The sequence below is a fragment of the Aedes albopictus genome, chromosome 3, assembly GCF_035046485.1.
Source record: "Aedes albopictus strain Foshan chromosome 3, AalbF5, whole genome shotgun sequence".
Taxonomy (NCBI): domain Eukaryota; kingdom Metazoa; phylum Arthropoda; class Insecta; order Diptera; family Culicidae; genus Aedes; species Aedes albopictus.
This window is the reverse complement of record NC_085138.1, coordinates 310447555-310468910: the sequence shown is the minus strand read 5'-3', so window position 1 is coordinate 310468910 and position 21356 is coordinate 310447555. Positions and strand designations below refer to the sequence as shown.

At 36.7% G+C, this 21356-nt stretch overlaps 1 protein-coding gene across 8 annotated transcripts in view; it reads left to right on the top strand.

Annotated features, from left to right (window-relative positions):
* LOC109431043 (serum response factor homolog A) overlaps positions 1 to 21356 on the top strand; it is a 783489-nt gene that overhangs the window by 348990 nt on the left and 413143 nt on the right. For 4 of the 8 annotated variants that reach the window (XM_062842464.1, XM_062842466.1, XM_029865645.2 and 1 more), the window contains one exon: positions 10304 to 11004. The exons of the other annotated variants lie outside the window; for them this stretch is intronic. In XM_062842464.1, the coding sequence (XP_062698448.1) occupies positions 10304 to 10536 (233 nt within the window). In that variant the 3' untranslated portion in view covers positions 10537 to 11004. Of the gene's footprint in view, positions 1 to 10303; positions 11005 to 21356 lie in introns of those variants that run through there. 8 annotated transcript variants of the gene reach the window in all.

Here is a 21356-nt window from a genome sequence, read left to right as displayed (position 1 = left end):
CTATCGTAATGTAAACACTTCCCTATCTGCCAATAAAAATGGCGTGATGGCATAATTAGCTGAAAATTCGTCTAGTACACCGTTTACATGATGCCAATTGTGTCGGACAATCTAATATCCCCTTTATTGTCCACTAGTTTTAGCACCGAATTCAGCAGCTTCTGAATTGGTCATGCTAATTTTATTATCAGCTAAAAAATGTTTACATTACGCAATTGGCGCCAATAGGGTCTGGGACCATTTGGGCAGGAGCACCTATTTTGGGCACTTGCTGCTATAACTCAGTCAATTTCAAGCCGATTGACTTGAGTTTTTGTACATGGCTGGATATTATGCGTATCTGATCGTGTCTCAAAAATCAAGTCGATCGGTTAAAAATTGACTGAGTTATAGCAGCAAGTGCCCAAAATAGGTGCTCCTGCCCAAATGGTCCCAGACCCTACTGCTCGAAAATGAACTGTCGCGCACAATTAGCAAATATGTAAACGGGCCATTAGCGTTGGTTGTCGAATTTTGTATGTAGCTTTTCCATTCCCACCGTTTAACAATACCTCGAAGTGCTTTTTTTTTTGTTTGTATTTATGTGTATTTTAACTTATGCTAATTCTACACTTAAACCTCGAAGTGCTCTCTCCACCTGGCAGCCACCATTGTGTTATTTGTAGACAAGCTCCCACGAAAGAAGACACTGTTTTTTCTCCGCACGCTATTGACAATTTCGTAAAAACTCCGCATATTATTCTGCTTTATACGTATACTCTTGTGCCTGGACAAACACATTTTCCTCGTGCTTTCTTCTTTTTTACCGAGGATTCGTTTTCGGCTACTCTTGCTTTCCTGCTCTGCCAGACCCTGAACACCAGCATCCGCCCAGTCAACCACATATCGTAAATCATTTTATGGAAAAAATCGTATATTTTCATATATTGAATAAGAATTGTATAACAATATGTATATTTGTTGACAATGATTGCGTAAAATCGCATTTCATACCAAATTAAATTTCAATTGCGATTTTGTTCCATATAGTCGTCTCCGATCATAAAAGGTGCGAGATACTATCGGTAGGATCGCACAGAATCGGATAGAATCGTGAAAAAAACATACATTCTTAGTGTCAAGCTGCAAGTTCGCTAGCATCGTATATATGATTTCTTTGAATCGTGGAAATCGTCACTTCACATCGTATATGAATCTGTTAAATCGAGCTTGCTACCTAAAGGTAGGGCCCATATAGCCGAGGCGGTAAACGCACGGGTATTCAGCATGACCATGCTGAGGGTGACGGGTTCGATTCCCGGTCGGTCCAGGATCTTTTCGTAAAGGAAATTTCCTTGACTTTCTTGGGCATAGAGTAGCTGAGAAGCAGACTTTGTCCCAATGGGGACGTTACGCCAGAGAGAGAGAGACCTAACGGTATGATGAAAATCGGAGAAATCGTATACAACTATAACAATGTTGTATATTGATCGTTTGCGTCACACTTGCGTCGTATACGAAGTGAATGATATCGTAGAAATCGTATATTCATTTTTACGGTCGCATGTAATTGTTACTGCACTTTTAATAGTCGAATCTTAATCTCGGAAATCGTAAATGGTTTTGTTCACATATTTGTATGATGGAGAAAAAAATGGCATTCATCACTAATTTGTATCTTTATTGTTGTTGACACATTCTAACTATGGTAGCAATAATTTCAACCAAATATATAGGTTTTCATACTAGCAGATGACTTACAATAAGTGATGTATTGATTCCAACAACGATGTGAATTCCACGCCTCTTGCACGGCACCAGTTTCGGTGCCACTCAATGCACAACAATAACGCTCCCACCACAAGTCTATCACCGTACCATGCTAATTTTTATTCGTTTCATGCCATTCACTTTGAACTCTCTATTTTCAACTTGGCAGTATAGCCAATAGAGATAACGCGCAGTTCTCAATCAAAGGACCTAAGTTCGATTCCCACTGAACACCAATTGGTTTTTTTAATTTGAAAATCTTGAGTCGTATATTGGTACTCTCAATCGTAATAAGATCATGCATAATCGTATATTTAGACGGATAAAATTGGCGAAATCGTAGAAATTTTTCGAGAAATCGTAAATTATGTTGGATTGAATCGCAATAATCGTATATATGTTTCGATATGGCCTCCACTTTAGTATGTATATGCCTGTTTCGTACATTGAATACGATTTCTTCGGTGCTATATATGAGTGACTATTTCAGTTGCAATTTCGATATAGCAACCAAATTGTTGGCTGGGTGGTTGGTTCGTCTCTCTCTTGAAAGAGTTAATCCAGCAATTTCTTCAATTCTTTCACAAACCTTATGAATTACCTAAAGGATCACTCTAAAAATTGTTCAAAAATTCTTCCATAAATGTATTTTTCCATGATATCTCTTAAGGAATTAAAAAAAAACCTACACTAATGCTTTGGCATTTTTTTTCTTCTCGGGAGTTTTTAAAACTATTCTGCCGTGAATCGCAAGTCAGTTCCATCTGTATTTTGGACAAAAATTAGTTAATGCCCGTTTTCGATCTTTCTTGAGATGATTTTTCAGCGACGTGAGTGAAAATATATAGTGTGTTCAGTAAAAATTTAAAAAAAAACTAAGTCAGATTGTCCCATAAGAAATGGTGCACAAATTATGTCACGCAAAAATCGACATTTTTCAGACCCACCTCCCCCATATGTCACACTTTTTATAGGGAACCTCAAGAATTTTTTATTGGTCGTCACGATATGCTTCGATATTTTTCCGGAAATTGGTCCAAACAATTCTTCAAGAATTCTTTCAAGTGTTCTAGCACACGAATACCTCCTAGGATTTCCCCAATAACTATTCCTATGACGCCTTTAAGGATTTTTGCGGAATTCTAAGCAATCCTTCAAAGCACGTGGAGAAGAAGAATTTCTCCAAGGACATTTCATGAAATTATCCAAAGACCTCTCCTGGAATTCTGCCGGGAAATGTTATAATGCCTTCCAATATTGATCCACAGGTTCGTCCAGTAATTCCTTCAAGAATTATTCTAGAATGTTTTCTCTGATTTCTACAAAAACAAATCCTTTTCACTATTCCCATCATGTCTCAAACAATTATTCCAGAAATTCATTTCATGAACCCCTTCAGGATTTCAAAAGTATCCATCCAGGGATTATTTCAAGACCTTCTTAAACAACTGAGGGTTGAATTGCATATGCAGAAACATTATAATTATTTTTCAAAATATTTCTGCAGTCTTTTTTCCAAGGAATGCATCCATGAATTCTTTAAATGATTCTTCCAAAAAATTGCTCAAGGATTTTAGTTTTCAATTTTTCAACGATATTTAATTGAGAAAAATTTCTTAGAAATTCATCCGGTATTCTATAAGGATTTCCTGAGTTTCTGAAATTAACTCTAAGAAATTTTTTGAAATTCTTCCAAACTTTCTTCAGAAAATAATCTAAGCACATTCCAGGAATTCGTCCAGAAATAACTTATGGTATTGAACGTTTTTTAAAGATTTTCTGATTTTTTTCCAAATAAGTATCTGAAAATTCGAGAAAGGAGTCGTGCACTTATATCCACGAAGATTATTGCGGAAATTTTTCCAATAAATCTTAAAGGATTTCTGCCAACGCTTAGCAGGAGTTTTTTAAAGAATGTTTCTCTAGGTTTTTCGATATCTAGTCCATAAAACAACAAGAACTCTCACTGGGACTAAAGGATTGTTATCGTAGATTCTATTAAAGGTTCTTCCTAAGTCATATATTTCTAGGATTCCCAAAAAAATACATCGAAAGGTTCATGGTGATATACCTGAGCGAGTTTGCGAAATACCTGTATGTGGACTCGAGTCAAGTACAAGGCACTGAAGATCACCTTACAGTTAATGGTAAGTTTCCAGTTCCCAAGTAGAGCGCTCAAGTAAAATTCCTCCTTTTTCCGTAAGTAATTTTGACATTTGTTTAACCGACAGCATTTTTACGAAACGATGCTGTAAGAAGGATGTGAAAAAAAGGGCACTGCATACGGCGGTTGCTAGATAAATTGTTCGTTGTTCGTGTGGCGTTTCGTGACCTTGTTGTTTACGATTTGGACTTAGAGAAATTTTGTTCGTTTCCTCAGGAAGTGTGATTGAATTTTAAATTTAATTTTTACGCGCGTATGGGGAAAATCCAGATAGTGAGATTTCAACGCCACGGTGTCGAAATCTCGATTATTATCGAACTTTCATGAACCTCGGATTTTTCTTCGGAAATTGTTAGTATTTGGGCTATATATTCATAATCGGAAGACGAGAAAATATTTTATCGGTGAAAATTTTCCCATACATTTTGTATGGGACGTTTTTTTTGGTTAAAATCAGTATTTAATTAATTTTAGTATGGAAAATAGCCAAAAACTTAGATAAATCAAAATTTCCCCGATTGAATATTTTAAAACTTTCCAATTATAAAGTATAGCCAAAATGCTGACTTTCTGTGAAGAATGATCCGAGGTACATGGAAGTTCGATAATAATCGAAATTTTTACACCGTGCAACGGAGTTCCAAGGGAAATGCTAATGAGAGACGCTGGGATTCTGAGGGAACTTTTAATGGGTGTGTGAAGAATTAGCCTAAGTTAAAATTCACAAATAAAGAGAAATTAAAAAAAAAAACTTTTAATGGTATTACAGCGAGAACTATGGTTGGATACTAATTATAAATTCTGCAATATTGGAGTTCGGACTACGGTGGGAGGAATTCGGCTGGGGCTCTGACGGTTACCTTGTGGAGTTTTAGATTTTTTTTTTTGTTTATTAAAGAGGTTTTAAACCAACGGGTTCATTCGCCTCTAAGTGGAGTTTTAGATGAAATACGAGGTAGGACAAAGCTTCACGGGGAATTTAATGAAGATCCACGAAAGATTCTTTGTGATGAATCTTTTGGCATTCCGTACGAAGGTTTTTCTTTGGGGTTTCACAGAAAGTCCTCTTGAAATTCTTCCAGACGTTCCACCGAAAAAATTCACCAGAAGTTCGCAGGGGATTCTTATAAAATGTCTCTGAGATTTTTATTAGAAGTTCTACAAAAAATCCCTCCGTGAGTTCCTTCTAATTCAGGATTTATTTATTTTGTTTTTTTTTATTTTGGGATCTTCTAGGAGTTCCTTCAGGGTTTTCTCCAGAGGTGTTTTCTAAGATTCTACCAGGAGTTTTTTCGAACTATTCTACAATAATTTCATCCGGGATTTCTTAAGTAAGTATTAGTATTTTTTATCCGGGGTTCACTCAGATATTTATTCGGAGATTGCCGCAGGAATTCCTTCCGGGAGCATTTCAGGAGTTCCTTCTAGGATTTCTATAGGAATTCATTCTTAGATTCGTCCTGGAGTTCTTTCAGTGATTCTTCCAGGATTTCTACATACAACTTTTTGAGATTCATCTAGGTTTTCTCTGGACGTTTCTCATGTGAATCCTCAAAGAATTTCTTTTGTAATTCCTCTAGCTTCTTCCGGGATTCCTCCAGGAACTCCTTCTAGGTTTCCTCTAGGAGTAAATTTATGGGTTCCTCTCATAGTTTCTTCTGGTTTTTCTCCAGGATTTTCTTCTAAGATTACACCAGGGGGGACCTCTCCAGAAATTTTACCCGGGGTATCTACCGGGAATTTTTCAAAAGTTCTTTCCGGAATTTCTTCAGAACTTCCAGACTTTTGGAAAATAAGTCAAGGTTCTTCCAGGAGTTCCTTCTAAGATTTGTCCAATAATTTATCCAGGATATCCATCCGGGATTCCTCCAAGAACTTCTACTGGGATTCCTTGCAGATTACATATTCTGGAATTCATTCTGGAAGTTTCTTAAATTTTGCTCATGGAAATACTCCAGAAGTTTTTTTAATTCTTTATGGAAGTACTCCAAGACTTGCTCTTGAGTTCCTTATAAAATTCCTCCAACAGCTTCTTAAGGAATATCTCCAGCAGTTTTGCAGGGAATATCTACACGAGCGATTTCAGAGTTTTTTTCAATAGTTTCTTCCCAGATAAAAATCTGAAGACATTCCAAAAGGTTCTGGAGAAATCATAAAAAAAAACTTGTGAAAGAATCCCTGAAAGAACTTCTACAATAATTTCATAGGAATCTTCTGGAGGAATCTTGGAAGGAATTTCTACAGAATTCCATGAAGGAATCTCTGAAGGAATCCCGTATGGAGTTACAGGAGTAATCCTGGAGAGAACTCCTGGAAGTTTTGAACAAATCCTAAACAAATTGCTGGAATAATATCTGAGGGAACTCCCTTAGGTATCCCAGAAAGAACTCCTGGAGCAATCCTGAATCAATTTCGAGAGAGATCTAGGATGGAATTTTTGGAGGAATCCCAAGCAGAAATTCTTAGGGAATCCCAGAGCAATTCTCGTAGGGATCTCGGAACGAATTCCTGGAATTCAGAAAGATTTCATAATAAAATGGTAAATGACTTATTTTTTACCAGGAATAGTGTATTACGTTAAGCTAATACTATACAAATTTCATCAAAATCGTTTGAATATTGGTGGAGATATCGTTGAAACAAGAATTTTGCCATTTGAGAAGTTTGAGCAAACGAACGTTTTAAAAAATATCACTTCTTCACCGTTATAGCTCTAGATCTTGCTCTAGATTCAAAAATATTGAACCGATTTCAATCAAAACTGTTCTGTATGAAAAGTATACATGTAGAAATCTAGCCGTAATAAAGTTATAGCCGTCGTATATGTGGCACAAAGTCACAATAAGCAAAAATGTTTTTTTTTGTATCGTGACATTCACACAGTTATAACTTGAAAAGTTTTCAAGCAGTTTGGCTAAGAACAGTTTTTATAATGGTTTTACAGTTTCAAATGCTAATAAAAATCGGAACAGTCATGACAGTTGTACAAACAAAATAGTACACACGGAATAAAATGGTTAAAATGTACCTAAAATATGCCTTGAAGCGATTTGAGTTTTGAATACTAGAAAAACGTATTGAACCGATTTTAAGATTTTTTTTACCAGTTTATTGATACTCTGTTAAGAACTTCGAGTCAAATTTTCAGACGTCTTGACGAGTTACATCAAAATTATAGCCTTTACAATTTTTAAAACGGATGGAAAAATTTGCTAAAATCTTATTTTATGATATTAACAATATCTGCGCCAATACCAAACTGAATTTGTTGTCATTGTTATGGTATTAGCTACACATTATATATTATTCCTGATCAAAAAAATATTTGATTTTGTGTCCAAATTTCATCGAATACAGTCTTTACTTCTCATGGTTCCCTTGCACCATAGAACATTTTATTCAACAAACGAAATGAAATGATTATGATGCAACAGTTTTTAGTCATTGTCTCCTCAGTCCTCATCAGCTAAACTCAAATGCTATTTACTTTTTTCAATAGTCGAACTATTTATAAACAATTCAGTTTTGGGGTGTCTTTATAAATTTTTAAACTACGTAACGGCAAATTATTCAACCTCAAGAAATTCAATCTCGTGTTCAGATGCAGCCATGCTGAGGGACGACGGAGCACACATTATAGAGCGACACGGCTAAATACTAATGCACACTGTGAACGCGCAGGCGCGAAAGGAGAAACACAAAGAAAGAGAAATGTCCCTTTTACTCACGGAATAATACATCGACATATTATTCCGTACGGAAAATCAACAACATGACTGACAGCATCGCATGACAGTGCCACCTGTTGGCAAATCTTTCTGGCTGTGAATTACTTATCAACTGCGAACGCCTAAGTAATTTTGATTGCAAAAGTTTTACGTGAGCATTACTTGTCCTATCCTTTTACACAGTACTTATCAAGTGGAAACTAGCCATAAGGTCGAAATTCTTATCTGACAGGATGCAAACACATAATTGAAATCAAATGGAACAGTATTTAAAACGATCTTCTTGCAAAGATTTATATAGAAAATCCTACAGAAATTCTTTCAATTAAACTTTTAAAATAACTTTCCGAAATTCTTTTAGGACTACTTACGAAGATTCCTTTAAAAAAATCTTCCAAGAATTTGTCAAGCAATTCAAGCAAAAATACTTGAAACAAATTGAAGATTTTTTTCCAAAAGACATTTCGGGAAATAAATAAAAAAAATTCCTGGGATATTCATAAAATGAATTCCACGAGATATCTTCAATATAATTTGTTCAGAAACCCAAGTAGCAATCTTTAAAAGAGTTCCTGGACTCATCTTAGTGTGTTTTTCTGAAGGAAATCCTGAAAGAATTACTTCGAAGAATTTTTTTTTTTAAATTATTAAAATAAAAGTAAATCCTTCAAATTAAATGTTTTGCATCAATTCTTGTACAAATATCTGAATTAATCCATGAAAGCACTTCTCGTAGTATCCTTGGAAGAATTTCAAGAGGACTTACAGGAACAAATCATCGAGGAATCCTTGGCATAATTCCCGGACAAATCCTTAGAAGTAACCCTTGTGGAATTCCTAGAAGAATTCTTGTTAGAATACCTGTAGAATCGACCTGTAGGAATCCTTGAAAGAATTGATGAAGGAGCCTGGAAGATTTTCCGGAGGAATCCGTGGAAACAATCCTTGAAGGGGTCGTTGTAAGAATTCCGGATGAAATTCTGGAAAAAAAAATCTGGAGGTGAAAAATCCTTGGAAGTGTTTCTGAAGGGATTGGAGGAGTTCCTGGGAAATCCTTGAAAATATTGCTGGAGGAATAAAAAAAACCTTTGAGGAGTTCCTGGTTGGAAGAAGTCATAGAATATTTTGGATGAATTCCTGGAGGAATCCTAGAAAAAAATTCTGGAGTTCCTGGAGAAATCCGTAGAGAAATTTCTGGAGCTATCATTGGAGGTATCTTTGGAGAAATCCTTGTAAAAATTCCTGGAAGATTCTTTGGTACAGTTGCTGGAGGATTCCTTGGAGAGCCTTAATGCACTTTTCTTGTATAGTTGTTTGGATCCAGCCTTAAGCAATCGTGGGGATCAGAGCTATGTTGGACGGACGCGTCTTCCAGATTCCCGACTCGCAATTTTTCAACTCCAATGAACAAGATCGTTAGCCGTGCAAGAATTACTGCAAATTAATCAATGTTGTAGACGTAAAAGCTGGCTTTGTAAATGTGTAACTGTTACTTATTTGTGTGAAGTCTGGAAATTTTGCACTTATAAGTAGGCTCCACATGTTTTATTAATTAGTGGATCTAGCCCATAGTTTCCCAAACTGTGGGTCGCAACCCCCTAGGGGGGTCGCCAACCTTCATCCAGGGGGTCGCGAGGGACAGTAGAAAATTTTACTGTAACAGACAGCAAATGAGGAAATTTCTATGGTGGGTCGCGAAAAGTATGTCAGCTGGCGATAGGGGGTCGCGAACCCTGAAAGTTTGGAAACCTATGATCTAGCCTATAGGCCTAGTGCACAATCGTTGTGTGTACAATTTCATCCTGCTGTCCCATATACAAGGGGTGGCCAAAATGTTTGGGATAGATAGGCAATTTTTTTTTCTCTCACAAAAAAGTCCCACATGCTGTAACTTTTCATAGAGTGCATCAAAAATTCTCAAATTTTGACTGTTTGTTAACCTGCTGAGACATCTCTATTTTTTTATATGTTATGTATACCTGTCTTAGCTTTCAATTGATGCAAAAATTTTGAAAATCGGTGGTTGCCATCATGGTGAAAAAAATGTTTTGGTATAAAAATCCAAGACGCCGGCCAAAATCAATATGGCCGACCCAACTTTTTATTATTGTAAAAAGTAGCTCTATCTTTCCTCTTGTCAACAACAATTCGTTTTGAGGTGGTTTTTGGAGAAACTTTCGAGTTATAACGGTTTAAATGAGCCACCATTTGACTAAAATCGAGGGGTCTGCAAAAATTGTTGTGACTCTAACTAACGGGGGGTCCACCAATTTGAGTAACCAAATGCATTTTCCTTACTTTTTTAGCGAGGACTTTCAGAAAATCGCCACCAACCACCAACTAAACAGTTTCAAAGACAAGGTGTAAATAGTGGGCCGGTCTCAGCGAGAATTACCCACATATAATAGGTTGACAAACAGTCAAAATTTGAGAATTTTAAATGCACTCTGTAAAAAGTTACAGCATGTTGATTTTTTTTTGCGAGAGAAAAAAAAAGTTGCCTATCCCAAACATTTTGGCCACCCCCTGTATATACGAGACAAAATTGTCTGCATCAATGTTATTGCTAATATCAAATAGTACAATGTTTTGCTTAATTTACCTATTTTTTCTGTTTTTAAGTTCAAAAGTACTTACTTCTTATTATCTTTTTCCATTACAGATGGCGGCCAACAATTCATCACTATACCTCTGTCACTCATGTCCACCCTCAAGCCGGATCCCAAAAATGCCAACGGAAACAACAGCAACCCAGCTCAGACCACCAATGCCAAATCCAGCTCTTCCAACAACCGATCGTCTGCATCTCCTGCTTCATCGTCATCGACTTCTTCGACTGGTAGACGACCGCCACAATCCAAAGACGTCACTATCAAAGCCGAAGTCGACGATTGAGCTTAAGATTATGCTTTCTAACAGAACTAATTGAATGATTAATGCGCTTTTACTGGTTTCTTTTTCGATTGTTTTTATAGGATTTGAATTGTTTAACATATTGCTTGTTATGCTTCCGAAATTTTCGTTTTTCTTCTATTACATGTATTGAAAACTTGCCAACAATTGACTAGCAATGTTCAAATAAAGACTAAGTTTTTTTTTCAATTGGCATCATTTAATATCTTTAGAGCAAAGAACATTAATATACAAATGCAGCACCATTTGCTGTCTCGCTGTATTAACAAACAATCAAAACTAAATGCTTTTAATAGACTTATTCAGCAAAACAGGCCAAAAGTACTTAAATACATCTCCATGATGATCATCTTAGAAGATGAAACTACACCAAGCCAAATTCTTACCCCCTATCCAGTTGCTATTTACATCTTAACGGAGAGTGAGAGGTTTCTGAGAATGCTTACAAAAGTTCTCAAAAATTACAGAAACAAAAAAAAATCGGAATGAGATTCGAGTTGTTGACAGCGTGAAGTTGACCCTAGCAGATAAGGATTCTTTAACACTAGTACCATAAGCTTTAAGTCTTAGTTTTAAACTATCCGGCATCGTCTTGTACGATGCAAAAAAGCAGTCTCATTGTTTACTTTTAGCTTTTATGTGCGTCGTCATTTTGTTTTCACATCAACCGTTTAGTATCATTCATGTGCACCTCAAACTGCAAGCTTTTCTATATTTTAAGACATTTCACTTGGGAGTCAAGGTTTATACTGTTGAACCTGGTCCTACTTGGTGATCCGACACCACAATACAACAACAACAACAACAACAACAACAACAACAACAAATGTTTGTAAAAACCGCTTCCACAATCATCGGTTGTTTCATTTCTAGCTCTATTCTTTTCTATTCATCGTAATACAAATTCTTAATTTATTGTAATACTCCAAATAAGCGTTCATAATAAAAATTTTGAAAATCAAGAGAAATCAACATCATTGGAAAGAAACAAGATCAGTTTTCTAAATCTCCGAACAAGTTTAAAGAAAAACATTGAAATGTGAATTCTTGCTTAGAGCTAAATATCAGGTCAAAACAGATAAGTGCTCATAGCTCTTCCTAAGCTAATGAGCTGACTTTGCACCAGTTGAGACGTTACGCCAAGAAAAAGAAGAAGAACCAAACATTTTATTTCTCTTATTCTGATGTCAAGCACCAATAAAAATTCATCACCCGTAGTTGTTCATCAACCCCATTTTTGTGAAGCCTTTTCGATAGGTTCCGGTCGGAGACCTTTCCATATCTACCTCTCCAAAAAGCACTCTGTCATCAACAGGTGCGTATGTAAATAATTCATACGGCACACATCCTACGCACAGCGAAGTAATTTAACTTAAACACCGTCCACCTACTTTCCACTATGTTGGGCCAACAAAACAACTGCGTTATCAATCACTTCAATCGAAACTGTATTGTCAATTATGGGCGTCAGCATATAGGCAGGGGTGGGCTCGATGTTTGTCCAAATCATTAGACCAAAATTCAGTAAACCCCGCTCATAAATCATTCATTTTGAGGCCACATTCCGGCGAAACGGGGATTGAACCTCGAGGTATTCTTGGCGTGAAACTTTGATAATCGTTCGTAGTCAGAAGCAACACATCGCACGTGTCGTGTTCGTCCACTCCGTCAGCGTGGTGTCAGTCGACAGGTAATTGCAGCACTTTATCGATTTTCTGCTGCACCAATTTGGTATTTATATGATGTTATCCTTCCGGCCTGAGCCGGTGCTCTATATGGGTCGATGCACATTTTTCCCTCTGCTTCCGACATGTCTGTTGCATGTGTAAATTATCCGCACGTCCACTCGACTGATGGATTTATCATAATTATGATGTGTGCCGCCCACGCGACGACACAGACATGCCAGGATATGAAGTATTCATTCACACAATTAAAGTAATATCACACGAACTCAACGCGATTTGTAGAAATATAGTATCTTATGTAACTATTTTGCCTTCCTCGTACATCTGAATGTACTGAAAAGTTATGGCAAAACTATCCAGGAATGCCTTCAGATATAGGGGGTTCCTTTAGTATTTCTTACAGAAATTACTCATTTGGTTTCTTCAAAAAATCTTCCAGGGTTTCCTTCAGTAATAAGAACAGATACTTTTTTTCACGAACTCCTCCAGAGGTTTCCTTAGGTTTCCAGAGGTTTCTAGGAATTCCATTGAAAATTTCCACATGAATTTCTCCAGGAATTCCTCCAGAAGTTCATTCAAGTTTTTTCAGTGATTCCAGCAGAAATTCATACAGAGATTCCTTCAGGAGTTCTTCCATATATTCATCCATGTACTTCCCTAAAAAGTCTTCCAAGGTTACTTTTGGGATTTTTTACTCAAATTTGCTAGGGAATTCAGGCCACTAAGTAGTCTTCCCAAACGAATACCGAGCTTGCAAAAGCTATTTGAACACTAGGTCGAATATTTGACCAAACGCCAATGCTCAAGCATCTGGTTGGGTTCGTTTTTTTTTTTTTCAGAAATAATGCCTAGATACTTCTACAAAAATTCTTTTGGAAATTTATTAATTCTCAAGAATACGGTGTATCAAATAATTCGACACCTACATTTCAAAAGGGCGTAACTGCTTTTGGAATCATCACCTTCTTTTAAAGCTGTGGATCATGTGTTATGATTTCCATGTTTTTCACAACAAGGACCAGATGGGACAAACTCTCCTCTTTCCGACAACCACGGTGGTTTGAGTGTAAGGGAGGCAGTACGACCTACAGATTTGAAAGAAGGTATTACTTCCAAATGCAGTTACGCCCTTTTGAAATGTTGGTGCCGAATTGTCCGTACAGCAATTTTTTGAACAAAATAATTTTTATAACTTTTTTATATGTCAACTAAAAAGGCTGAAATTTCGACCAATTATAACCCATATATTAAAGCTCCATTGGTAAAATTTTGAGCGAGATCGAAAAAGTTTTCTGAAAGTTATAGAACTTTTAGTAAAACTTAAAAGATTTTTGAACACATTTTTAAAACATGTCTCAATATGTACCTGATGAATCTTTTTTTATTTTTTTTTTGTGTTTCAGCTTAAACCTAAGGCTTTCATATGCAGCTTTGTTTGAGGATATGTATTCACTACAAAAAAATTAAAAAATCTGCATATGCTCAGTGCCATGTGCCATGTGTTTTCAACTTTTTTAAACTCTCTTAATGTAATATTTTTATACTGGACCTACTGTACTACATATGCAAAGTAGGTCCTATGGATTTTTCGTTCAGTTAATGCCTTTTTATTGGTGTTTGGCAGATTATATGTGCAAAATATGATAAATTTTTAAAAATCGTCTACTACATAAGTACATGTCAACAAAGGATTTCTTCAGAAGTTATTGATGTCCATGGATTTTTTTTTAGAAATTCATCTAGATATTTTTCAAAATTGTTTCTTTTTCTTTTGGAAATTCTTCGAGGGTTCCACCAGGAATCCCTTGGAAATAACGTTAGGGGTTACTGAAGAAATTTGAAGGTTTTTTCTTTTTGGAATTTCTCATGCTTCAGAAATATTTCTTGACATTCCTTCGTAGATTTACTCGAAGAATTTCTTCAGGAATTCTATCAAATATTTTTCCACGAGTTTTTAAAAATGTATTCAATGAAGTTCCATAAAAAATAAATAAAAAATCTTAAAGGTTTCTTTTATTTGCGGCTATCTCAGTCATACCATTTATTGAACGTTACTTATTTATTTCACCCGATGTTTCGGCCATTTGGGTAAAGACAAAGACGACAAACCATTTTACCCTTGAAAAGGGTCGAAAAGTCAGGTTAAATAAATAAGTAACGTCCAATAAATTGTATGACTGAGATAGCCGCAAATAAAAGTCAATACCAAGTTCCACTCGCAACTACTATTTCTGGAAAAAAAATGAATTATCTGAAGAAATCCTTGGAAAATAAAATCTATAGCAATTCGTGCAGTAGTTGCAGACAAAAGTACTGGAGAAATTCTTGAATAAATCTCTTAAAAAATTCTAAAAAGAGTTCTAAGGGATGTTGGGAACCAATCCATAATAGAACTCCTGGAGAAACTTCTGGAGGAAGTATTCAAAGATTTTTTTGCAAAATGACTGTACAATGACCCCACACCGATGAATCACCTTAATTTTGTACACTATTTATGAATCACCATGTTGATCAAATGAGTGATCCATAAACTGTGGTCAATTTTTGCCGATTCATAAATTGTGGTCCTAGAGGAATTTTCGGGGGAAAATTAAGCAACAGAAGTTCTAAACAAATCTGGAAGAATTCTTGAGGGAAAAAACAAAAGGAGTGTTTAACGTAAGTGAATTTTTTGAAGGAATTTCACAAGAAATGCCTGGAAAACTGATGAATTTCTTGAGATACTTCTGGAGAAACACCCTGAAAAAAAATCCTTTATTTTTTTCTTATGTTTTTTCGAACATCCCTCCACTTTTATATTTTTCAAGAAGCCTTTTTGGCATACCGATTTTTTAAGTCAAAAACATTTGATTATTTTAAAAATATTTTTAATTTATATTTTTTAAATAAAAAGTTTTATTTTCCTTTTAACTTTAAGGAAAATAATTTAAGTGTGTATTGAACTCCTTCAAACTTTTTCACTATAATAGAATGATTGGGGAAAAATTAAAATATGTTAAATATTGCGATTCAATACGAAAGAAACAATGATATTTAAAAGGTGACCAAAACATCAATTTTTCAATGATTTTCAAATAAAATGTAATTACGCTTTAAAAGACCAAAAACCATTTTGAGATGTACAGGAAAGTCTTAAATATCAGCCAAAAATATGAAAGTTTTGATTACCAAGGCAAAAAAAAAATACAAAAATGGTCAAACTATACCCCGTCTACACTATAAGATATCAGGCGGGCAAAAATCGAAAAAGTGCCCATCACCAAATCTTTTTGTTATGTTGTTTGTCGAAAGTATAAATTCCAATTAAGGAAAGGCTAAAGTTTCAAATCTCTACCACTTTGCGTTTCTGAGATATGAAATGTCAAAGTTGGAAATTTATGAAAAACTAGCTGTACCCGGCAAACTTTGTCTTGCCTACTGCGTTTTTTTGGCGTTTCAAGATGCCTAGCCAAGACCAAGTCCCCGGTCAAAATGTATGGAAGATCGATTTTCAAAAACTCTCAATTTTCCCATGTTTTTTGCCTTATAAACCTTCCTTGGGTGAAAACTAACAGAACAAAACTAAGACGACCAAAATCGGCCCTTCCGTTCGCAAGTTATGCGCGGTCCCACGTATGCCACTGCATTTATATATATATAGATAGAAATAGAACTTTTTGCAGGATAATCAATTTCAGACCATTTTTTCATGAGAAATCTAAAAGGTTACAATACATCATTGAACAAGTTACTAAAAAAGCAGTGAAAAAAAAAATAAAACACAGAACTAAATTATAAAAAAAAAATCACTGAAAGGCATTCAAATATTGAAATATCGCAAATATAAAATATGTTGATCAGCAACTTTTTTTGCGCTGAATTGCGCATATCCCAGCAGTTTTAAAGCATAATCTGTGTCTATTATATAAAGTTACGGTGAAAAAGTTTGCGCATAAGTTGCGCAACTTTGGAATCAGGCTTATTAAAAAATAGGGCATTTAATTTCATTTTTTTATATATAACAATAGCAATTGTATCGGTTTTGTATTTTTTCTAGTAGTATATGGACAGTTCCATATGAAAACCAAAAAAATACAATAATCTATTGATTTGCAATCAAAGTACGGATCGATTGAATTTCAAATGTTCATTTAATTAGTAATAAACGCCCTTTTGAAAAACTAAGCCAGAAATACTGAAAAAGCAAATTAACGAAATATTTTGATAGTATACACCAGCGGTTTTCAGATCGTGCACCGCGAAGCCATGACAAATGCACTGCAGCACTTCAGAAAAGTCTTGCATGTTTAAATCTAAATTTATATATTTAATTATAAATTTGAATTCAATAACTATTTCATGAAAAATAATACAACTTAATTAGAGTAACTGAATTATTGAAAGGTGCTCCAAGGGATTGAGAGTGATATTTTCATTATTCCAGCCAGCGAGTTAACCTTGAATCCAGCAAAAACCGTCTCAGATAAACGCAAAGAATCATGGAACAAGTCTGCCAAAACATTCCTAATAAATACCATGTTTTCCAAGAACTCGTAATGGATGTTCACAAGTACCTACCCTACAAGGCATCTGCAATGTATCTTCAATGAATGCGCTAAAAAAAATCTCAGAAGAAATCTTACTAATATATCCGTGGTTTTGCTTAATACCAGAGAAAGAATCTATCACTGATTTCGAAAACAGATGAACACACAACTCCTTCCGAATTAACAAGACGTGCCTGGAAGGAATTTATCAAAAATATTGTCAATATTGTATGTTACTTTCATAACAAAACGCGCTGCCAACTTCCAGTCAGCATTTCTGAATCGTCACGACGAATCAAGCACCACCTCTGCTGCTGTTTGTGTAAGTAAGATCGGAGAAATGTTAGATTCCCGCCTGCTGATTGGCTAGCGACGAATCTGGCGATGGATTCACCCGTGACGGTTTCAAATCGTCGCGTCGCGTTCGATAGGGGGAAAATCGATAATATATGCCAAAGTTCTGAAAATAAAGCTGCCAAGCCAAGTGTTTTGCTAGTAATTTTACAGAAATCCAGTAAAAGTCTTGGAAAAACGTCTATCAAAAATTTTCTAGTGGCAATTTCCTAACCTCAAACCTACCTGTCCAACGAATGTAAATTCTTGTGTTTTGTCATCAAATTATAGCTCGTAATTTGTAGAAAATCACGAGAATTGTCGTTTCTGTCCGTTTTCAATTTGATTCGAATCCTGAATTCTCCGCAAATTCCAGTTTAAGAGTCGATGAAGAGGTAAAAAGTGAGGTTACGAGACGCTACTGCTAGAAATAATTCAGTAGTCTTGGAAGGACCTCACCGAGGTTCTTAAAAGTAAAACACTACTAATTCGGCTCAAGATTTCATTCAACATTTATAAAGATCTTGTCTGAAAGTTTCCAGAAACATTCTCAGCAAGAAAAATTCTAAGTCGAATAACTGTGTCACTTCACTATGCTCCGAGTGATGAAAAAACGCAAGACATTGTCATTGACGAGTGTATGCACCTTGGAATCGCTTTTTTGACGAATGTGGAATTGATGGAATAACGACCGTTGGATGGTAATTAGCAATTACTGGCGCGTTTTCGGTCATCGGGATGCTTATAAAACAACGGTTTCAATTATAGCCGACGTTTCGAGCGTTTATTCACTCATCTTCAGGGCAAACTACAATTTACATACAAAGTTTGAGTAGTCAAGACATTTGTTATATAAAACATAAATTTACTCACATTAAAGGTTGTTTTTAGATCATGGATAATTTTAACGGCTGACAACATTACACTGAAATTATATTCACACATATAAATTTCGGACTTAATGACTTTTTATTTTTGTTAATTAAAAAAGCATCTAGTCATTTAGTCCGAAATTTATATGTGTGATTATAATTTCAGTGTAATGTTGTCAGCCGTTCAAATTATCCATGTTCAAACCCACTTGACCTAAAAACAACCTTTTTTTTAAACAAGGACACGTTTTAATGCATCCAGTGAGCTATTTGCTCTTTGAAGGAAACACGACACTAGACAACGGACTAGCATGCAACGCCCAGTGGCACTGCCGAAAACTTTTCCTGACAGCTGCGGCGGGAATCGAACCCACGCTCCTCAGCACGATGCGACTAAATGCTTGGTGACACTAGCAGCACGACCACGAAGTCACACACATTTAATGTGAGTAATTTTATGTTTTATGAAACAAATGACTTGACTGCCTTATGGTTGTTTTGATCACCGTTTACGTTATCCTTTTCTATTACGATTGGTGTTTTTCGGTGACGATTGAAAACGAGAATTAAGTGTACCGCCTTGACAAACAAACGTCCGGCGGAATCTTCTGAAGATGACCGAAAGTTAATAAAGTAGGTTGAAACGTAAAGAAGAATAAAGAAGGAGTTTTCAATCGTCACCGAAAAACACCAATCTTAATAGAAAAGGATGACTTGACTACTCAAACTTTGCATGTAAATTGTAGTTTGCCCTGAAGATGAGTAAATAAACGCTCGAAACGTCGGCAATAAATAAAACCGTTGTTTTATAAGCAACCCGATGACCGAAAACGCGCCACTAATTGCGAATTTGGAATTGTTTTTTTTTTTCAACAATAATGAACAAGTGTACCGCGGAGCGATTTATTTCCAAAAAGTGCACCGCGAGCCGAAATATCTGAAAACCCCTGGTATAGATCACAGAAAACGAAAAGAAATTATCAAAATACTAGCTGTCCTGCCTACTGCGTTTGCCTCAGGATCGTTTCTGGTAGTCTGAGAGGAGTTTCATGTGGCTTCAGAGGCGCTTCAAAGGATTTCAGGGGTAGTTCCAGATGGTCTCAGGGGCGTTAAAACGAGTTGTAGGGGTTACCAGGGAATCTCAAGGGACGCTTCAAGATGGCACCAGGGAGTCTCAAAGGCGCTTCAGAGGGCTTCCAGGGGACCTCAGGAACGCTTTTTCGGAGGTTTTAAAGAAGTTCAAGAGGATCTTAGGGGCGTTTCAGGAGAACTCAGTGAAGTTGCAGGAGGGCCTCTGGCCCGTTGCATGGGGTTTCAGGGTTGTCATAGTGGGGTTTCAGGGACATTTCAGGGAGTCTCAGTGGGGTTCCAGGGGGACTTGAAGACTCTTCGAGCCCGATCAGAAAAGAATAGCAACAAAATAACATATCGAGGTATTAATCTTAAATAACATTATACCTCAGTATGCCCTCCATTAAGTGGCCATTGGATGCAAAATAGCTAAAATGAATACCATAATTTTGTATATAAATAACACCTGAAAAATAACAAGTCTTGTTATTTCAATAATGAATGCATACCGTAAATTTCAAGTGCTCTATTTGTTATCTAGAAGGTATTACATAACAAAGTAATAACATTTCTTGCTATTAAATTGAACATTTTTCTATAGCTCCATGATGTAATAACAAATCTTGTTCTTCAGTTATTTTCCCAGCTAAATCAACAATACCACACCATACCTGACTTTGCTCAAATACCTCCAATTGTTATTGTGGTGTTCTCATAACATTTCGTAGAATAATATAGCAATACCAACTTGAGGTATTAGAGCACAGATTGCTCTTTGTACGGTATTTGTAAAGTATGCTCTTCTGCTCGGGAAATGTCTCAGGGGATGCCAGGGAAGTTTCAGAAGGTTTCAAGGGCGCTTCAAGAAATTGAGGGAATACCAGGAGTCTAAGAGGCGTTTCAAAAGGGTCCGAAGGTTATTTCAGGAGTAACCTTGAGGCCTCCGGTGCGTTTCAGGGGTTTTCAGGGTTGTCTCGGAGAGTACCAGCAGATCTCAGGGGCAGTTCAGAAAGGTCCCCGGAGTTATTGGGGGTGTGTAAAGGAAGTCTCAGGGGGTTTCAAAAGGTACCAGGAGGTCTCAGAAGCGCTTATAGGGTAGTGGTCTTAGGGGGATTCCAGGGGGCCTCAGGGTTGCTTCAAAGTGTCTCAGAAAATTCCAGCGATTTTCCAGAGGGACTCACCGGTGTTTCAGAGAGTCTCAGAGGCGTTTAATGGGGTTTCGTGGGCTACTAAGAGGTCTCAGGGATGTTTCAAGGGATCTCTGAGGCCTTAGAGGAGCTTCGAATGGTCTCAGGAGTTTCCAAACCAGAGGGTTTGAAGGGCGTTTCAGGTGAACTCAGGGAGTACCAGTAGCTCTCAGGGACATTTCAAAAAGGCCTCATGGGCGTTACAGAAAGGTCCTCATAGGAGTGTCAAGGGGGTCCCAGGGTGTTTCAAGGGTTACTAGAAGGTCTCAAGGGTGATTCAAGGGATCTTAGGGGGATTCCTTGAAACGCTGTGAGACAACCCTGAAATCCAATGGCATCTCCTTAAACGCTCTGGGTCTCCCTTGAAACGCCCCTTAGATCTTCTGGTATTCCCATGAAATCTTTTGCTTTCCCCTTGTAAGCCTATGGAGTTCCATGTCGAAACGTCCCTGAAATCTCCTGGTGCCCCTTATAAACTCCCCTGAGGCCCTCTGGAACCCACTGAGACCGCCGGAATCACCGCTGAGATCACCTTGAACCTCATTTTGCTCTCCCTCATTACCGCCCCCAAGCCACCAAAGTCACTATGGATTATTTTCCCATTTTCAGTCTTTTAATTAATGGCTGGTAGGATTGAGGAGATAAAGTAATGGTTCCTTCGGCAATGTGGATGGACATGACCAGTGTCATCTTTTGAAACTTGGAGTTTTCGGGTCAAGTCCCCTAAGAGTGAGATACAAAATTTATATGTTGAAACAGAGGGTTGATGTCTTCAGCAAAGTTGTAGCATTTTTTATTCCGAATAACTTCTCTGAAAACTTGTCGGATAGCAACGATTTAGAAACTCCCATTAGTCAAGCTTCAACTGGCCGAAAAAACTTGCTTCGACGAATTTTGTCCAACATATAATTTCACTCATACGAAACACCTTGTCATTGTTTCCGGTCAACGATACACAAATTATTCACCTATGATTTATCGTTCAATCAAAATCAGCCTTTTGGTGACCTTCGAACTTTGTGCCACAGGCAATAAGGTAGGCAAATAAGTCCGCCACCGCACCGCAGAAAGGTGACCAACAGGCAATTAATAACCATTTCTATTAACGACGGCATCCACCACCGG